Raw genomic sequence first — 19,353 nt, 5'->3', positions numbered from 1 at the left:
AGCTGCTACTATTAGTTAAGATACAAACTAAACTCGTATAGTAATGGCTTTATAAAACTACGAATTATCGATCATTTCATTTTTGGCATATTTGAAATCGACCTTAAAATCAGCTGACTTTGTTTTTTCTTATATTCGACTGTTTACTACGCCGTGTACCGGCACTTTTACATTTTGAGTTTACTGTAAAAAGTTAATTAAACTAATTTTTATTGAATTCAACGACTTATCTAAATGTAAAGCCAAAATGGCCTCATTTGAACAATTTGTATTAAAAGTAAAACCAGCGTTGGACATGTTTTTGCGGGCGCCCAACAGGGAGCATTTGGAGCGGCTTCGCTACGAACTGTTGCAATTCAACTTTAGACAAATGAAAGTATTCCATTCACAAATATTGGCGCCACTCGTTCTAAAATTGGAAGAGCTAAATGGGTATGCTATAGTATTAAAAATATTATTTATAAAAGGGCGCAAATAACCTTTCTTCTGTAGGGCAAATCAGGACTTAATGACGGGCATTTTGGATTGCGTGCGCATTGTTATGTCCAACCTGTACTTAGATGACATACAAGAATTGCGCACATTGTTGGTAATTGTACTAAAGCAAATTCGTGAATCTGGTGCAATCACAACACGTCCGAATATAAGCGAGGAATTAAAGTTGGTTTCAGTACAATGCATTGCAGAGGCATTGCGTCGCTCTAGTAGTGATGTACTTGAGGTATTTTATAAGCAAGAATCTGCTATGCTCCTCGGACAGATACTATTATCGCTAGTTGAATTTATTGAAAAAGAAAAGTATCGGAAATTAGTGTAAGTAATAACGCGTTATTAATTTAATGGCATAGGCAAATATTTATATATCTTCCAGAATTGCATCTCTCGTTTGTTTAATGACAATTTTTTATGTGCATGATGAAGCGGAATTTACAGATGTGGTACTAAGAAATCAAGTAGCCGATACGATTTTTATATTTTTGCCAAAAATTGTTACTGTCTTATTAAAAACTAGCCTTGCCGATGAAAAATTAGGCGAAACACTTAAGGCGGTAAGTATATGAATTTATTATATAGAAATTACTCTTTATATTGAATATCTGGTTTTTCCGTTATATATGTTTCATACTTTTAGACAGCCATTAAAGCACTGGGTCGGATACTGTGCGTGATTTACGATCATTCAGGTGATGTAGCAATCAAACACTGCTACGATAAAAATGAATTTAAAAATCTGTTCAATCAGGGGTCGCAACATAAAAACGATTCATCTGAATTCGATAATTATGCAACGACCAACAAAAGCTCTCAAGAGCAAATTGAAAATCGCCTGAAGCGTATGCAAAGCAGCGGTCGCTCCAAAGAATGGTTTAATGATACTTCAGTGAAGCTCCGCATAGTTTATACACAAACAAGTATTTTGCGTTCGCACGATTCAGTGCGCGTGCGTACCGAATATGCACGTATGTGTTGCACTTTAATAGAACGTTGCGGCCATAATCTTTCAGGAAATTTTCTGCTTTTACTCGGGAACGTGATATCCATGTCGGAGGATGAAGATAAGTATATCAGTCAACTATGTGCACAAACATTATCACAGTCACAACAACAGGACAATGCTATTGATAGTATTTTTGACGAGTACGCCGATACATTATTCGATGAACATTTAGCAAAATTACCACGCATAATCAATCGCTGTGCCGATGCTGAGCAATACGCTGAATTGATTTTTTTAAAGGGGTTTCTGAAAAACTTATGCTCTTCGAGAATAAATTCTCTGTTGTTGGTGCCGAAAAATTTAGAAATGCTTTGTAGATGTCTGCTTTCAGCAGTTGATATGAAACTATGTCGCGATTTTTTAACGGAGGAATATGCAGTACGAGAAGTTGTGGAGGCTGATTTAACTGAATGTGTAAAACTCAATTGGCGGCAATATAAACATTTGAATAGCGAACGTTGCATAAAATTAGTGAAAGATATTTGTGAGATTTTAGGCAATATAAATGGTTTGAATCGCTTGGTGTATGATTTTCTCTTGGAGCTACTGGATCAAAACAGTGAAGCCATGAATGAAATTTTGCAAATAATGCTTTGGGTCGGCACAGGTGATGAAAGCCGGAATAATTCTACCCATATAGAATTGGTAGAAATACTTACTGAGGAAATATTGAATGATAAACACTGGCATTTAGCATTGCGGCCTGATGCAAGCTGGCGGCTAAAGGTGGACAAGGTATTTCATCTGATCGTATATTTATTTTTATATATCTTAAGTGAATCAAATTTTTTCGTGCTATCATTTAGCCAACAAACTGGTTTGTGGACAATACACCCGGCTTATATGAGTCGGCGGTAGAAATTAGAACACAAGACGTGGACTCCGATGATGAAAAGGATGCGGATTTAGGTTTGAAATTTAAATAAGCTTATAAAACATTATTAAGCAATAAACATAATAACTTTTTATATTTTCAACTGCATTTATAGTGAGCAGGTCACAGCGTGTCACAATTTTAGATGCCGAATTCAATGTATTGCACACATGCCTATCTTTGGATGTTTTAGGACACTGCGCAACACATTTTGGCGAGAGTTTCAACCGTTATATATTTCGTTGCCTACACAAAGTGCTTTTAAAAGTAGGTATGTATGTATATGAAGTTTGCCGCGAAGTTTGTATCATCCAGAGGGAAACGTCGGATACTCTATAAAACATATATATATATATATATATATATTATATAAATGCTCAGCGTGAGGAAGTGAGTCGATTTAGCCATGCCCATATGTCTGTCCGTCTGTATATACGCGAACTAGTTTGGCACCAGTCCTTTTATCACTAAGAAGCTGCTCATTTGTCGGAACCGCTGATATCGTAACACAATAACATATAGCTGCCATATAAACATGCCGATAAAATCGGAAACTTTTTTATTTGACAAGATATTATCACGAAATTTGACATGGATTATTATCCGAGACAACGGTATATTCTGCGGAATAATTGTTCAGAACGAGTTACTATAGCATATAAGTGCCATACAAACTGATCAATCCATCTCAAGTTCTTGTGTGAACACTATTTTATTTGTGAAATATATTTTAGCTTCGGTGCAGACGAAATTAATGTTTTTTTCTTGTTTTATATATATATTATCTATTTCTTCCACAGCAAGCAGCAACACAATGGTTTATCAAGCGGCCAACTTTTGCTTAGTCTCCATACAAAAGGCGTTAAAATTTGCAAATATCTCCGAAATGATTGAAGCGCATACCGATTACCTTAGTTATCATTTGAATACCATTTTAAAGCGGGTTGGTATATTTAACTAAATTTATATAACCATTTATTAACATAATTTAATTTTTTCGGCAGTCACCTGAAAGCCAGGCTGCGGTTGACATACTAACGGTACTGCTTCAACTAAGCACTCGCAGAGCGTTACCACATTTGGAAAACATTTTCCAAACAATATACAATGAATGTAGTAAATCTCAACAATCGGAAAATATGAATGCATTTTTGCGTGTTTTCAATGCGTTTGTGAAACATGTCGCCCGCTGGCAAATGTCAAGTGATGTAGAAGTGTCCTCTGTGCCCATGCAAGTCGAGCATACACAAGAAGTAGATCACTTACAAAATTGGCTGGATATATTGGAAAGAAGCAATGCAATCGTTGTGGATGAAAGTGTGAATATGGAGAACGAAACAACTGCAAAAACCACAACAAACACTACGGATGATGTTGAGATGAAAGATGAGGAGACGGAAGATGATTTGAAGCCACAATTACCACGTCATATACTAATGGTTAAGGATATAACAAGTCAGGTTTTAAAGTTTGTGAGCTTTGTTGACCAAACGCACCAGATACTTGCGCTCGAGTGTTTAATACAGGCTGTGCCTTTACTGCGTGATTATGAAGATGAGCTGCTGCCATTGGTGCACTTAATGTGGTCACCATTAGTGGAGAAATTTCGCAACAACGAAGCCGTGGTTTTAAATCGCTGTTTCACATTGTTGAACGTGCTGGCAACGCATGCTAAGGAATTCATACTGAAACGTAGCTTAAAGTATGTTATTTTGTGCGTGTTTGCTTCAACAATTCAGTTACTTAATGTTATTGTTTTTCATTTTATAGTGATGTGATACCCAATCTGAAAGATTTCTTGCAAAAATCATCTAAAAACAGCGTGATGGAAACAATCACAGCGTAAGTTTTCAAAAACATTTACTAGATTAAAATTAGATTATTATAAGAGTAAAATATTTCTTTCATATTGCTTTTTGCAGTCACACGCAAGAGTATAAACTACAAGTGATTCTGCTTGAGAATTTTGCCAATCTCATTGAGAGCTTACAAATCGATGGCAAACATTTGAATGATATCGCCGAAATTGTATCGCTTTACCTTGCGAAAGAGCAGCCGAAGGAATTGCAAGAGTTGGCCATCAAGTTCTATCTTCGTTTGCGTCTGTATAATGCACCGCTGGCGTACATGGTTGTGCTTAAGAAAGCCCACATAACCAATCATAAAGACAATGCAGAAAAAGTGTTGAAAAACTTTCGTAAAAATTTTACATCTATGTAGCTGTATTTGAATAATATTATTTAAGCTATAATATACTCGGTTGCTTTTGATACTCCAAAGACAATTTGGTGATTTTGTGCATTCTTACAATAACAATAGCAACATTTAATTGAAAATTCCTGTTCCCAAATTAGATATTTATAAATGAGAAATATTTACTTAAGAAATTTACTTTTTAAATTAATATTATTTTTTATCATATCATAATATGAATCCGAAAACTTTGCATTCGTTATATGGATGCAAAGTAAAACAAAAATTGTTCATGCGGTATGCAGTCAATACGAAAACTAAAATATAAAATGTGCGATTAAACAGTAAATATAATTCGATATACAAGTATATATTTTGATTATTTTTCCATACAAGATTTTGATTTTGATCGGTCAGTTTGTATACCAGCTGTATGCTATAGTGGTCCGAAATCGGCTGTTCCGATAAATGAGCTGCTTTTTACTTAGGAAAGAACTGGTGCAAAATTTCCGATCGATAGCTTAAAAACTGAGGAACTAATTCGCGTATATACAAACACGCAGACAGACAGACGGACGCGGCTAAATCGACTCAGCTTGTCATGTTGATCACTTATATATATATATATTATAGAGGGTCTCCGACGTTTTCTTCTAGGAGTTACAAACTTCATGGCAAACTCAATATATGCTTTTCAGGGTATAAAAAGCATATTTTACTTCAAAAATATTTTTATTGCTTTTTCATGACTCATTACATAAAATTTTGCGTTCTGAATGTTTTTATGTGAATTTGTTGTGCAATTTGAAACGTTTCGCTGTTTTGTTTTACCAATTGAATTTTATCTCTTTAACAAGTATTATTATTGTGAGATCTGTTAGAATCTAGAAAACCAGCACATGGATCACATGTATCTGAATTGGAAAAATCAGCACAAGTATTTACATCATGAACAGTGGGGCAGCAAGCGTCACAGGGATCACACGCATTGGAATTATTACGCGAACGAATCTGTTCACAGAAAGGCGCGTAATTTGCTAAGCCAGAGAAACCTCTTGATGACGTTGACGTATATTTGCCACCTGTTCTTCCACCACCCGTACTCGATCCAGATCTATCTGTGGAGGGCATTGTAGATGCAAAAGAAATGGGCGATATATCATTGACATCTTGAACAGATCTTCGTCGATTTCGACGTGGCGTTGAATGCCCACTTCGTGTCATAGACATTGATGGCGGACCTGACGGCATCGAAATGTCATTGAGCATTTGGCTCATTGGTGACATTTTTCGTTGTTGTATATGATTTGTTGTCGACATTCCCATTGACGGTGGACTAGCAGGCATTGAAATATCGCCAAGGTTTTCACTAGGCAGTGACATACTTCTCCTGCGTTGGTGACCACCTGTTGCACTTTCAGTTGGTCCGTCGTGGTAAACTCGTGAAATAGAAACAGTCGACGTCGTTATTTTCAGTTGCTCTTTCGAGGTATCCATTAATGTCGTTGGGCGGTGGCGCCCTTGCGTTCCAGACTGCCCAGGCGTGACACTGTGTTGTTGTTCGTAGGTGCCACTTTGTTTAATTGTTGTGTGTGTTTGCTCTACGGTTGCTGGCCCGCGAAGACCCTGACCACCCCTACCCTCAGAGTTACTCCTTTTGGGACTGCCTCTGAAAGGACTACCTCTGGTTGAGTCCGGCTGACTATACGAAAGGCGACGTCTAGCTGCGGGAGGTCTTGGTGTACTTGTACCTGGTCTTTGTGTACTGGTAATGGGTGATCGTTGTGTGGATGGCGTTCTCAGCAATGTTGGCATAGACTCATCCGCAATTCTGGGGTCTAAGAGGAATCGTCTATCTAGTGGTGATTCATATGAGACATCCTCAAAACTGGGCATAGTGACATGTGAAATATGTTCACTTGCTGGTGATTGGTAAGAAGGTGCAGATATATTTCCAAGCATTTCGCTGGGTAAGTTCGTGGGTGTGCGCGGTGTTTGCGGAGGTGGAGTTCTCTGGTAGGATGGTTGGCTTATATCGTCTAGCCGTTCACTTGGCATGTTTGTTGGTAGCGAAAATCTTCGTGGTGAAGTGACCGGTGTACTACTGAAGAAAGCTGGCTCACTTATGTCAGCTAATTGCTCGTGAGGTAAATTTGTTGGAAAACTCCGTCTCGGTGGCGGACCAATAGGTGTAGGTGAACGCAGTGAAAAGTGGGGCGCTGGTGGGGTGTGCATTGAGGGCGAATGTACTTCTCTTAAAGGTGATGAAAGCGGTTGAAACCGTTCGGGTGACCTAATAGTACCAAACTCTGGTTGCATTGTGTTCAATGGACGTTGAGGAGTGAATGCTTGAAACGATGTTTGGTCTCGACTACGTAAATGCGGCGTTTGCGCTGTTGAATGTCCAGAACGATAAGGTGGTGTTGGTGATGAGACGTAAGATGATGCAAATAATGGTGGGCTCTCGTCTGCTAGCCTGGGATCCAGTAGGAATCGCCGATCCAGCGGTGAACCGCATGACGCATTCTGGAAAGATGGTATCGACATTTCATCTAACATTTCACTTGGATAGGAAACAGATGGAACAGGGGGAGTTCGATACGATGGTGCTGAAACTCTTGACAGTTGTTCCTCGGGAATACTTGATAAATGCTGCAGAATATTTTCTGTGGACATAGACGGTAAGTCATCGACACAAGGTGGAGTGACGTCGGCTAGGTTGTCACTTGGCATGTCGGATAGATCGAAGCTTAAACGTCTACGAATTGAGTCACGCAAATTTTCAACCTGTTCTGCTGGCCTTGGGCTTTGGCTGAGTATACCAGAATCCGCGGAAGGAGGGGCTAACCTGTTAGGTGAACTATTTGGATATTTAGTCTTAATCTCTTTAGTGTGTGTTTGTATGGATCCGCATGGATCAATCGTGACAACAATGTGTTGAGTGGTGCTTTCAAGTTGTCCATTCTCGTTTTCTGTTCTTTCTATAACTGTTTCTCGAACACATTCAGCTGGCGGCAGCCGGCCACTGTCCAAACTAGGTTGTGTTTGATGTCCAGACGTGCCAGCCGGAGGTGCATCAATTTTAGATTTTAATGAATTGAAACGCTGAAGTATTTCGCAATATGTTTTGTCAAAGCTCGATTCATCCTTTACACGTGATGAAGACTGGTTTCCAGGTGAAAGGGATGGTGATCTAGAAGAAACCATCGTTGGCATGGATTCATCAGCCAAATGGGGATCTAAAAGGAATCTTCGGTCCAATGGGGATCCACACGAAGTGTCCGCAAAAGAGGGCATCGATTCAAAAGATAAATGTTCGCTACCAGGCGATTGATACTTTGGTGAGCTTATGTCACATATCATATCTGAAGGTAGATCCTTTGGCATTTCTGGAGTCCTATTAGGTGGCGTCCTCTCAAAACATGGAGCACTAATATCAGATATGCATTCACTACCCATATTACTGGGGAATGATCTTTGAGGGGGAGAAGCGTTGTAATAACTGCTAAAATATTCTGGTTCAGTTATATCTGTCAAATATTCATCAGGCATATCTCTTGGCATTGGACATCTGGTTGGTGATCTAACCGGTGTAGGGGATCGCAAACTGAAATGCGGTGCAGGTGGTGTAGGAGAACATACAGGCGAGGGACTCCTTGAACGTACAGACCGCGGTGCTGGTGAATATCGCGGAGAATAAAGTAATCGTTGAGGCGTTACAGATCGGGATTGTGCATGTGGAATGGACGGACATGTTGTTACCGGTTGAACACACGGTGAAAATGATCTGCACGGTGATAAACTGCGAGGTGAAGGTGCAAAAGATGGTTGACTTTCGTCCATAATTCTTGAATCCAATAAAAATCGTCGATCCAATGGTGATCCACAGGATGCATCTTCAAATGAAGGCATTGTCATGCTGGACAAACGTTCACTGCGGGGCGTGTCGTACATCGGTTGTGACATATCACATAAAAGTTCGGATGGCAGATCATGTGGCAGTGACGGTGTTCGGGCAGGTGGGGTCCTTTCATATGATGGCTCACTAATATCTCCAAGACATTCGCTAGGTAAATTACTGGGTAGAGGAGGCATTTGACCAGGCGTTCGAGAGGGACTGCTGTAGTATGATGGCTGGCTGACGTCTGTTAGACATTCACTAGGCAAGTCCTTAGGTAGGGAGCGCCCCCGGACAGGTGTCGGAGAGTAATAGGAAAAATGTGGCGCTGGTGGTGTAGGTGTGCCTACTGTAGAAGGACAGGAAGTTCTCATTGGTGAGCATTCTGCAGCTGCTGAACGTTGTGACATTAACTTCGCAAGATTGAACCTACGAGGTGGTGAATGTCGTTTGCGCATCGGAGTGGGTTCGTAGGGTTGTTGCTCCTGTTGGAGTACCGGACACGGTGAAGGACAGACCTCTTGTGATATTGGCGTTGATGGATAAGGTGTGTCTCTTCTAGAGACAGATCGTCTCGGCGAGGAAACACGTGAGGAGGCGAATGACGGCGGGCTTTCTTCAGCTAATCTGGAATCCAAGAGGAAGCGCCTATCTAATGGTGAACCACATGAGGCGTCTTCAAATGAAGGCATTGTCATTTGTTCTAATGCCTCACTTGGAAAAGACATGGATGGCGTTGGCGGTGAACCGAACGACGGAGCGCTAATATCGCAAACCATATCGGAAGGCAAATCCTGCGGCATTTGTACTCTTGCTGGTGAAGACGGTGATGGCATATCGCAGACAGTGCGTTCAAATGAAGGCACTGAAATATCTTCCAAACATTCGCTGGGATATTGTACAGGCGACGGCTGTAGTCTGATTGGCGAGAAATGAGGAGGCGGTGTTGGTGTTGGAGCCGGTGGTGTTGGTGCACACACATCGGGTGTATCCATCAAACCAATAGGTGTATAATGTATTTGTGGTGTCGGTGAGCGCATTGTGCTATTATATATTGGAGCTGATTCGTCATCCAAGCAACTATCCGGAAATGATTGCCTTCTTTGTTGTCTCCCTGGCGATTGTGTACGCCTCGGGGGGCCAGTTGAAATGGCTGATATATCGCAAAAGTCCGGCGCGGATATATCGCAAATATCAGGGGTTTTTTGTTGCTGTCTTCTAGGTGACTGCATACGCCTTGGCGGCGTTTGAGTCGGCCACGGTGAAGCATCTGATATATCGCAAAAGTCCGGCGCGGAAATATCGCAAATATCAGGCGTTTTTTGCTGTTGCGGACAAACATTGCAAGTGCCCTCGTCATAGGCCTCGCTAAAGTTAGGGCTCGAAAAATCATCCAATTGTTCTGAAGGCAGATCACATATATTGAATTGAGGCTGCTGTTGATATGCTGGCCTAGCGTTTGCCGTACGCATCGCTTCGAAAGCCCCAGCATTCGTTTCAACTGCGGAATGAAATACGACGTGAGTGCGGGGATACGAAGCGTACTTGACGTGCGCGTTGTTAACTTACAGTTAAGATTTTCGAACATACGCGGATGTTGAAATTGTTCATCTTCGTCTAAGCCAAATTCGTGTGCCTCATATTGACGTGGCGATGGCGGAAATCTAGGCGTGCCTGTGTTCAAACCTTGTCTGGGACCATATTGTCTTGCCGGTCGACAACCACGCACACTATCCTCATTAATTTCCTGCATGCTATTAAACTGTGTTCTTCGAAGAGAAAAATACCGTTACTTGTTATATGCGATACAAACTTCCAGTCGAATACCTTCGATTTTCGAAATATGTTGGCGTTGTATTTGAATCAGGCGGGCAACTAAAAACAGAAGCAACTAAATATTTTGCAATTAATGGCTGACGCCAACAAATCGCACTTGAAATACCTCATTGTTTTGTGTAGGTAGAAATTTGGCGCTTCATATGTTCAATGCTAAAAAAAAATAAACAAATTCGAATCCTGTAAACCAAAAATATATTTCGTGGCGAAAAGCTGGCTCCAAATTTGTCGGAAGCTATTCGATTGGTAAAACAGCAAACTGGCGAATTTTGAACTGAGATTTAACGGAAATTTTACTACAAACTAAATGTTTTAGAAATATAATTTTTTTTTACTAAAAAAAAATTTTTTTTGTAATGTTTTTGAAAGTCTGAATTTTGTGGCACATGTGGTGTGTGTAAAGTTCAAAAGAAAAAACAAAAATACATTAAAAAAAAGTTGCTTGAAGCAACTGCCACATTGGAGGCAGTGTAACCATATGTTGTGTTGGTTTAAGAATACACGAAGAAATGTTTTGAAACTTTTTTAAGTTCGCTTTATTAAAAATTTTAATTTGATACATATGTACGTATGTATTGTTTTAATTGCTCTATACTTTGTTTTCATTCCAGTTCACGCATATCAAAATGCAATTTTCCATTTTCACACTTAATAAGAATATATATATGTATATATAAATATATGTATGTGTTACTAAGAGTATGTGGCATCTAGCCCAGCCAGGCGTACATTCATGAGAGATAAATTCATTCGGCAACATGCATGCACCACTTTATGTTCTATGCGGCTGGTTTTCTTTACAATTTCTCGTTTTATACTGCTTACACTAGACCTAAACTCAAACATAGCGGTTAACATAACTTTAAATGAAATTAAGAAATTTGAAATAAAAGTAAAACTATTTTGTTAATAGTTAGGTACCTAACATTTTGAAAAGATTAAATTTAAAAAATTTAACAAAATGGAATTTTCAATTTTTGCTACTGAATTAAAAAAATAAACTTTTCAATTTTTAATCCCAGTTTTTAATGAAATTTTTTTTTATAATATAATAAAATAAGTTTATATATAATAGAATTTAATTTTTAACCCAAAAATCAGAATTAAAAGTGGCCAAAATCGCGTAGGTTTGCCGACCAGTGTTCTAGAAAATTGAAAACGATGATAGTGCGAGCTCTAGTTCAAAATGGTAGAAAACGCAAACGAGAAAAAAATTGTAATTCTAAATCTTTTGTTTTTAATTCTTAATTTTATGTTTGGGATTATTTTTTTTTAACCGGTATTTGGGATTAAATATATTTTAATCCGGTTTTTGAAATTTTAAAACTTTATTTTTCAATCCCGTATTTAGGATTCAAAATTAACAAAAAAGTTTTAATAAAAATTTTCGCGGATAAAAATTAAAAATGAATTCCTTTAATTGTTTAATTCATTATTTGCAACCCTGATAGTATGTAGAGCTTTTTGCACAAGACTTTTAAATTATATAGTTAAAAAAACGAATAAAACGCCGCTTCTGGATATTTTCATAGCAAAACATATTTTTCATTCTCTTTTTCTATACATTTTTTTACAGTTGTATATCTGTAAGTGTTCAAAATAAAACTAAAATGTGGCGTAATTTAGATTTTGGTTGACTTAATATAATTGATAAAATTTGCAAAACAATTTGAAAATTGGCAAACAGCGCAATGAATTATATTAAAAAAATGTTGTACGTCACATTTTAAGTGTTTTTAACTGACTTTTTAACAAACATTATTTTCGACTTTAAAAATTGAAAACAAGAATCAATCAAATCAATTCGTATTTGCATAAATATATAAGTTATGTAATTTAATTCGTTCTTATTATTGTTTTTTTTTTTGTTTTGGAAATATGTAAAATAGAAGCCAACAAAGCCAAGCTTTTAGGAAGCGGTTTTTACGCTAAAAATGCGTATTTCGAATACAATGAATCAACGGTTCTCAATACGGTATACTATTAAAATTATATAGTAATTGTTGTTTTTCACCATTCAAGTTAAAAATAGATTGTAGTTTGCATTTTTTTTTTTCATTATAGGGATTCTATACTAAGCACCAGTTTACCCTTTTTCTTTATAAATGTGAAACTCTGTGACTTTATGTCGTGAGCAATTTTTGAGTTCAAAATGCGGTAGTGTTCATACGACATGCTGTTATTTATGTTCTATCGTCTATTGATTTTAGTTTCTTTTTGTATCTTTTGTTTTCTTGTTTAAGATATACAATACTTGCTTAAACGCCACCCTAATTTTATATTACTATACAGTGTCAACTTAAACTACATGGAGAGCATGCTCATTAAGCTGTTTGCATATGCCATTGGCTTTACATCAGGATGAGGCTGTATTGGAATGAAAAATTTCCATTAAATACACAAACTTTCAAAGTATAGTAAAAAAGTGTTTATGAATATACTCACCACAGATTCGAATGATTTGAAATTCGGATTCAAATCATTGCCTTTTATTGTTATAAAAGCGCCCATATTGCCCATAGTATCGCTGGTAGAAAAAATTACGGTAAACAATTTTATTTACGATATTGCGATATAAAGGTTTGCATTCTTTACATTACAAATTGACGTGACTTACCAGTAATTAGGTGCTGAAAACACTGTAATACATTGGCCATCATGTGTGACTTCGTAACCCATATCTTTGACTTCATGACTGCGTACAACATAATCCAGATTATTTCGGTTACAAAATGTTTTTGTAACATCGGGTCCGAATTGTATGCCGACACCACGTTTCGAGGGTCCACGTCCCGGCCATGCTTGCGGATCGGACCATAATAGTTCACACATGAGTCCCTCTTCTGGTGGCTGGCAGTTGCGATCGATGCAGCGTAGATCATCTAAAACGACATTGTCTTTCGAAAACAGACCACCATGCATAACGAGAATCTTCTTGTTAATGCAATGGCATAGCGGCAACCAATTGAATACACGCGTAAACATATCAGCCATGCGGGAGGTATATTTTGCCGATACTTCACCAGTGAAGCCGTACATGTGATTCATATTTATGCTCTCATGGTTGCCTTAAATAAATAAATTAAATCAAATAATTAATCTCAGTAAAATTCACATGTAACAAAAAACAAAAAATAAATAAATAAATTTAGTTTAATAATTACCACGAGACATAAAGAAGTGATTCGGATATAAAAGTTTAAAACCGAAAAGTGTGAATATACACTCCACAGAAAAAGAGCCTCTATCAACGAAATCGCCATTGAATAGATATGGATTCGTCGGCGATGGCAAGCCATTTATTTTGAAGATATTCATAAGATCATAGAACTGACCATGAATATCGCCACAAATTGTAAATTTCGATTCATCGGGTACATTAATGTCAACGAGCGAGGGTTGCGTCCGCATATATTCGTCAACATCGCAGAGTATCTGAAAAATAATTCAGTGAAATGATTTTATATTCAGATATAGATATTGCGTAGGCTAACAAAAAGTCGAACATATGTTTAGTACGTAATCAGAATTATGACGGCGAACATTTAGAATTAAATACAAATATTAATCTAATCTCTAAACGATTATCATATGTACTTGTATATATGTATGTATGTAATATGTATATAATAAAAGTATTGGTCATAGAGAGAAATTCAATTATGAAATTAAATACTTAAAAACTATATTATGAATTATAATACGTACTTTATAAGCGTATTTACGGTGCAAAATTTTTTGGTTTTTGTAATGCTCCATTAGCTCCAACATGAATTCCAATGTTACTTTGTTATCTTTGAGGGCCGGCCCCGTATAAGCATCTTCGATAGCTATAATTCTTAAGAAATAAAAACTATGATCATACAATTAATTGCACATTTATTTTACCTATGTCTTCTAATTCTTTATACATTTCGGCTAACGTTTTTTCGGGTGTATCAACCGCGATGGCACGTTCGAAAGCACGCATTTTAACTATTTTATTGCATTCCGTATACTTAAGTTTAGCATCTTTGTCATTGGGTCGACATTTTGAGACCTAAAATTTCAAATCAAAATAACCAAATTATATTATTTATTTAACACATAAATTGTCTCTACTTACATATTCAAAATCGGCTAACGCTTGCTTGAATTTACCGAGTGACATTTGAGCTGCGGCACGACGATAATAGCCCTTCAAGTACGTTGGATCCGCTTTGACAGCTGCAATACCGTCTTGCAGCGCGTAACCAAAACTCTCTTCTCGCAAATGAGCTAGTGAACGGTTGGCATAGTATATTGCACAAGGACATAACTCTATAGCTTTCGTGTACATTTCAATTGCTTTAGTGAATTCCTTCTCTGCGTATAAAAAGCAAGTTAGTTCTTGATATTTTGGAATGAACGACATAGTAGTAGTATTACAAAAAAAGGGCTAAAACATACTGATATTTTTTTGTTTATATAATTTCATTAAATAAAAATAATCAATGCATTCAACATTTTGACTTTGTACTTTTTGAGTCGTCCCAAATTCAATTTACATTATCAGACCAATTAACACATAATGACAACTACATATATTACATTAGTATGAAAAACGTTAAGACGATAGAAGGGAATCAGTTCGGCGGGTTGTCATACTCAATATTTGCATATTTGCCGTCTATGTTGTTGTGGGGTATAGTACAGTTTAAGGTTAGAATGAGGCACGATTAAGGGTGCGCGCAATGTTTTTCGTTTAACACACGCGCGTACTTATTAAATGAAAGAGCAACGACTTTAAAATATTTAATCCGCGCAAATCTTATACAACGACTAAATACTTTTTATGGTCATATAAGTATTACTTGGCTAGTGTCAACACTAATTTTACTTACTCTTCAACAGCTCATTTCCCTGATTTTTGTAATTTTCGGCTAAATCCTTTTCTTCATCGACACCATTGTTAGTTGGCTCTTGCGGTGTTGTTGACGTATCCATATTAGTGGTCTTTTCCACTGCATTATTATTCTCGTTCAACGCGTTATTGAGGGAGGAGGCGGTTGAGTCGGTGTCTTTAGTGGGTGCTTTACTCACTCCACCCAATGTTTTATCCTCATTGTTTTGTTGCACTTCAACTTGCGCCGCCGACATGTTTCCAGCAATTTTCCCTTAAATTTTCTTCACAATTTTTTTATTCCTTTATCACCGATTCGTATGCTGCACTTCCTTTATAGGGGGTTTGATACTCGTGCAAGTGAATGCGTTGGCGCTGAGGTGTATATAATTTGATTATCTACGAGTTCTGTGTTTGATAAACGCGTCCTTCTTTTTATATACTTTGTACCGAAAATTAAATAGTTTTCTTAATTTAATGTCTTTAAGAAATTACAAATATTACATTCTAACTTTTCCGAACTTTTCTCTCGATTTACCTGCTTGAGTTTCTGAAATGAAAAAAAAGGTGCTCGTCTAGGAAAGGAAATTTTCTGACATATAATTCAGTGATGCCACATAACTTATGTTTTAAGATAGTGCGAGAAATTTATTTTATTTTATTTATTTTGTTTAAATTGATTTTGTCAACTGATTGAAAATTCCCCTGTAAAATGATGAAGTGCGATTTCGAAAATTTTCCCTGCATAATTCAAACCTGTTGGTAATAATATTTTGTTATATATCAGTTTTTGTTGCAGACTAACAGAACAGAGCTGATGGTTTATAACAGTAAGCAGAAGTTTTATACATATATTATATTACTGTATATGTCATAAAAGCGATTACTCTTTCTGGGGAGTATGTTTTTACCAATTTTCTATATAGGAACCAACCCTTTGAATAGTAATTTAAGATATTGTTTCCTCTGCTTTTTGTATACTCCATTATGTCTCTTCTATTTGTATCAAAATGATATCCTCGGATGTTGGCAGCTTTGAAGCAAAATTATTTTTTGACAGCTCTTTATTTACAATTGAAAGTAGAAAAAAAACAAAACTAAATTGCATTTCAATAATTGTGAATGCAATAATAATTGCACAAAATCTATAAAGAAAATAATTAAAATCTAATAGTTGTAAAGGCACCAAAATCAAACTGGCGGTCAATGTAAATTCTTTTTAGAAATGAAGATTGTCCATATGTACATATGAAGAGACTGGACTGCTTTATATCCAAATATTCATTCGTACGTTTGTAAGTAATTCAAAGATTCTAGTTTTTCATCTTTGGGTTTGCTAGTGGAAGAAAACTGTTGCGCAGAGCTCTGAAAGCTAAGTCGTGTGGAAAAGGTAAGCTAGGCTGAAATGAGAGTAGTAATGGCATTTGCATTTGTGCAGTAGAGTGAGCGAGTACTGCAATGAGAAAAGATCAGCTTTAACTAATTTACGTGTACAAAAGTGAAAGAATTAAAGTTTAGTTAAATGCGATACACATGTCCAGGTAGCTGAACTAAAAAAAGTGGCTCACTCAACAAAAAAATTAAAAATTCTATAAACCCCAGCTTAATTCACAAAATTTTTGATAGACCTTTGGTTGGGAAATATCTCAAAATATTAGAATATAAAGCCTTAGTAATGGCTATGAACAATTTATCAACTGATGGCGAGTTCCGTTACATCATACAGTGGTTTAACGAGTGGAGTGAGTTGCAGCGCGATGACTTTGTACCGGTGTTGTTAGAGTATCTACAGCAGGGAGGTCCTAACGAGGTGTATATGAACGGCATAGTGAACTCTGTGTCCCAGAGCAGCATTCAGGACAAGCCAATGAGTTTATTCCAATGTAGGGTAAGTATCGTATTTGTTATATATATAGAAAGATATAACGTCGGAAAGTTGAATGAAATTAATTAATTTACACAGATTTTTTTTTATATTATCTTTTATTTTTGTAGTGATTATAAGATTTATTTTTTTTTTAAGCATTTGCTTATAAATCATTTACTGACTTCGTTTTGATAATATGCTATTTAATTTTTGTTAGATAAAACTTTTCCGCGAGTGGAACAAAAAATGGCCTACAGAATTAAAACTGAAGTTGCAAGAAAAAGTTACCGAAATAGATTCGAAAGTAGGCGAAAAGATCACAAAAGAAATCATGCCTAACGCTGAAGAACAAGTGAATGGTTGTAACGGTAATGCAGTCGCCACTGAAGCACGCGATGAAGGAAGTGAAGAGAATAAAACAACTTCTCAAATAGCTGACGAATCTAATGAAGTTGGAGAGGTGTCAACAAATTTGGAGAGTCATATTGTGGAAGCACTAAATAATGAAACAGCAGTCGATGACAATAATACGATTGAAAACGGCGATAACCAGATTGAAGACACGAATACCATATCTACCGTGGTCACAGAGGCTGCTATTGAAAATTCTATTAATAATACACAGTTACATTTGGAACCAGATGAACAAGTTCAAATACAAGCGCAAAGTGCATTAGAAGAAAATATTGCTGTAGTCGATAACATTGCAACCACCACTGCCACTGTCGCATAAAAGCAACGATTGATCTATAAAAAGAAAAGAAACATCAAATAATAGTTATTTACCTGCTCTAGCATGGCTACTAATAGAAAGCAAGAACAAATATGGAATTAATTATCTACATTGACATCTCATATAGAAGACGATAAATGGGTTAATTGACTTTGATTATTCTTTAACGTTCAATAACCGTTATAGAACAACGCATTTATGTGAATAACTGATTTAGATTTACAAAATCGTTTAATCATATAATCAGTTGTGTTCAAATAAAAAAAAAACAATTGTATTTAATGAAAAATTTCCAATGATATTCACAAAATTTTAGAAATTGAATAATTAATTTTCTATATTAAATATTTGCTCGAAATAATACCATTCCATTTATATTATGTTCAAAACATAGCATTTCCATCTTTTATTTTAGATTTAAGCAACTAGTATAAGCATATACATATATATTTTTATCAATTTCTTAACTAAACTAAATAAACAAAAAACTGTCTGTAATATTTGTGGTAATTTCTTTGAACAATTTTGGTTTTAAGACTGACGAAAAAATAATAATACAAAATAAATTTTCAATCTTGCGTTTTGTGCTTTGTTTTGCAATTCTCCATTCTATTACTCATTATATAGACTACATACGTCACTGGGAAACACAAACACACATAGCCGCATAAATCCACTATTGTATTCAAATATCAATTTGCAATAATCCCATCAGCATTGGTAATAAATATTGCGAACCATTGTAGCACAGTGTGATAAACTGTAGTTAAAAATTATATAATATAACTATAATTGATATTAGGAAGAGCAATTGTAACATCGAGTATTACCACCCAACATAAATTAAATTATTTGTAAGTATTTTGCGATGTAAGGATGGATAATGTTTTATTTCTGCTTTGTTGTACCATTTGAATTTTGAAAATAGGGGGAAATAATGTTTTAAGAAACGATATTGGCTGAAGAAGTTTTTAGAATATTATTACTAAATATTAATAATTTATGCTTTAAGGTTTTCTTTAATTTTTTTTCGAAGATCCGAATTTAACATTTTATAGCAAATGTCGTATGAGCTTGATCGAAAAATGTTATACGCTAGTGAAATAAGCGGAAAACTTGGAGAATGCCCAAATTTTTTTTTTTACTTGTTTAGTAACTTACATACTATGTTTTCGAATTTCGGAGGCAAATATTTCGATTTTCGGGGCTAACTTCGAAAAAAGAAGAAAATATTTCTCTTTTACTACAATATATTTGACTCAACCTCTCGAAAAAAATTGATTTGGTCAAATACTCTGCCGAATGTTGTATAGTGTAAATAATAATGATATTTGAACTAAGCTCAATTTCGAAATTCGAAGGCAAATTTTTCGATTTTCGAGGCAATATATTCTTCTGTCACAAAGTAACAGGATGAAACTATGGTAGTCTCTATTTCTATAATTTTAATACAAAAAATGGCAGTTTATCAGTAAAAGATCCGCTAGAGGTCGCTGTAATTGATTTTTGTTCGACGACCCCATGAGAGCTTTGTTATACAGTTAGTGATTTTTTTTTATCGGGCTATTATAATTTCAACGTCTATCTGAACGT

The 19,353-nt window shown here is 36.2% G+C and overlaps 4 protein-coding genes across 6 annotated transcripts; 2 read left to right on the top strand and 2 right to left on the bottom strand.

The window, feature by feature from the left end:
- Positions 1-124: 124 nt before the first annotated feature.
- Tti1 (Telo2 interacting protein 1) lies at positions 125-4,934 on the top strand. Its single transcript, XM_014237032.3, has 10 exons — positions 125-432; positions 493-813; positions 872-1,049; positions 1,133-2,233; positions 2,305-2,407; positions 2,488-2,643; positions 3,173-3,315; positions 3,377-4,074; positions 4,143-4,214; positions 4,295-4,934. Exons 1-10 carry the CDS (start codon positions 248-250, stop codon positions 4,590-4,592), a joined length of 3,255 nt encoding a protein of 1,084 aa, XP_014092507.3. The 5' UTR covers positions 125-247; the 3' UTR covers positions 4,593-4,934.
- Positions 4,935-5,278: 344 nt separating this feature from the next.
- Positions 5,279-10,747, bottom strand: LOC106619056 (proline-rich protein 36). Of its 2 annotated transcripts, none has more exons than XM_036368010.2 (4): positions 10,406-10,747; positions 10,291-10,354; positions 10,033-10,232; positions 5,279-9,964 (listed from the first exon to the last, which is right to left on the bottom strand). In XM_036368010.2, the coding sequence occupies exons 3-4, from the start codon at positions 10,214-10,216 to the stop codon at positions 5,415-5,417; spliced, it is 4,734 nt and encodes a 1,577-aa protein (XP_036223903.2). In that variant the 5' UTR covers positions 10,217-10,232; positions 10,291-10,354; positions 10,406-10,747; the 3' UTR covers positions 5,279-5,414. The 2 variants fall into 2 exon arrangements, with proteins under 2 accessions (XP_036223903.2, XP_014092498.2); XM_014237023.3 differs by having other exon boundaries at positions 10,291-10,338.
- A 62-nt stretch (positions 10,748-10,809) lies between these two features.
- PpD3 (protein phosphatase D3) lies at positions 10,810-15,763 on the bottom strand. 2 transcript variants are annotated; one of them, XM_014237021.3, is made up of 9 exons: positions 15,699-15,763; positions 15,162-15,602; positions 14,405-14,643; positions 14,188-14,338; positions 14,008-14,129; positions 13,464-13,734; positions 12,917-13,367; positions 12,745-12,826; positions 10,810-12,666 (listed from the first exon to the last, which is right to left on the bottom strand). In XM_014237021.3, exons 2-9 carry the CDS (start codon positions 15,415-15,417, stop codon positions 12,604-12,606), a joined length of 1,635 nt encoding a protein of 544 aa, XP_014092496.1. In that variant the 5' UTR covers positions 15,418-15,602; positions 15,699-15,763; the 3' UTR covers positions 10,810-12,603. The 2 variants fall into 2 exon arrangements, with proteins under 2 accessions (XP_014092496.1, XP_014092495.1); XM_014237020.3 differs by having other exon boundaries at positions 15,665-15,711.
- A 473-nt stretch (positions 15,764-16,236) lies between these two features.
- On the top strand, positions 16,237-18,258 carry LOC106619055 (uncharacterized). Its single transcript, XM_014237022.3, has 3 exons — positions 16,237-16,550; positions 16,787-17,048; positions 17,245-18,258. Exons 2-3 carry the CDS (start codon positions 16,836-16,838, stop codon positions 17,758-17,760), a joined length of 729 nt encoding a protein of 242 aa, XP_014092497.2. The 5' UTR covers positions 16,237-16,550; positions 16,787-16,835; the 3' UTR covers positions 17,761-18,258.
- The last annotated feature ends 1,095 nt before the right edge of the window (positions 18,259-19,353 follow it).

The sequence above is a fragment of the Bactrocera oleae genome, chromosome 2, assembly GCF_042242935.1.
Source record: "Bactrocera oleae isolate idBacOlea1 chromosome 2, idBacOlea1, whole genome shotgun sequence".
Classification (NCBI taxonomy): Eukaryota; Metazoa; Arthropoda; class Insecta; order Diptera; family Tephritidae; genus Bactrocera; species Bactrocera oleae.
The sequence above is the reverse complement of the archived record's forward strand: the minus strand, read 5'-3'. Positions and strand labels throughout refer to the sequence as shown.

Coding starts and splice junctions, on each gene's coding strand:
- Tti1 (XM_014237032.3), top strand. CDS start 248: ATGGCCTCATTTGAACAATTTGTATTAAAAGTAAAACCAGCGTTGGAC. Junction 2,408..2,487: donor TGAAAAGGATGCGGATTTAG/GTTTGAAATTTA, acceptor CTGCATTTATAG/TGAGCAGGTCACAGCGTGTC. Junction 3,316..3,376: donor TGAATACCATTTTAAAGCGG/GTTGGTATATTT, acceptor TTTTTTCGGCAG/TCACCTGAAAGCCAGGCTGC.
- PpD3 (XM_014237021.3), bottom strand. CDS start 15,417: ATGTCGGCGGCGCAAGTTGAAGTGCAACAAAACAATGAGGATAAAACA. Junction 14,130..14,187: donor TAAAGAATTAGAAGACATAG/GTAAAATAAATG, acceptor TAAGAATTATAG/CTATCGAAGATGCTTATACG. Junction 12,827..12,916: donor TTTTCAGCACCTAATTACTG/GTAAGTCACGTC, acceptor TTTTTCTACCAG/CGATACTATGGGCAATATGG.
- LOC106619055 (XM_014237022.3), top strand. CDS start 16,836: ATGGCTATGAACAATTTATCAACTGATGGCGAGTTCCGTTACATCATA. Junction 17,049..17,244: donor TGAGTTTATTCCAATGTAGG/GTAAGTATCGTA, acceptor AATTTTTGTTAG/ATAAAACTTTTCCGCGAGTG.
- LOC106619056 (XM_014237023.3), bottom strand. Junction 10,233..10,290: donor ACATATTTCGAAAATCGAAG/GTATTCGACTGG, acceptor TTCTCTTCGAAG/AACACAGTTTAATAGCATGC. Junction 9,965..10,032: donor TATGTTCGAAAATCTTAACT/GTAAGTTAACAA, acceptor TTCATTCCGCAG/TTGAAACGAATGCTGGGGCT.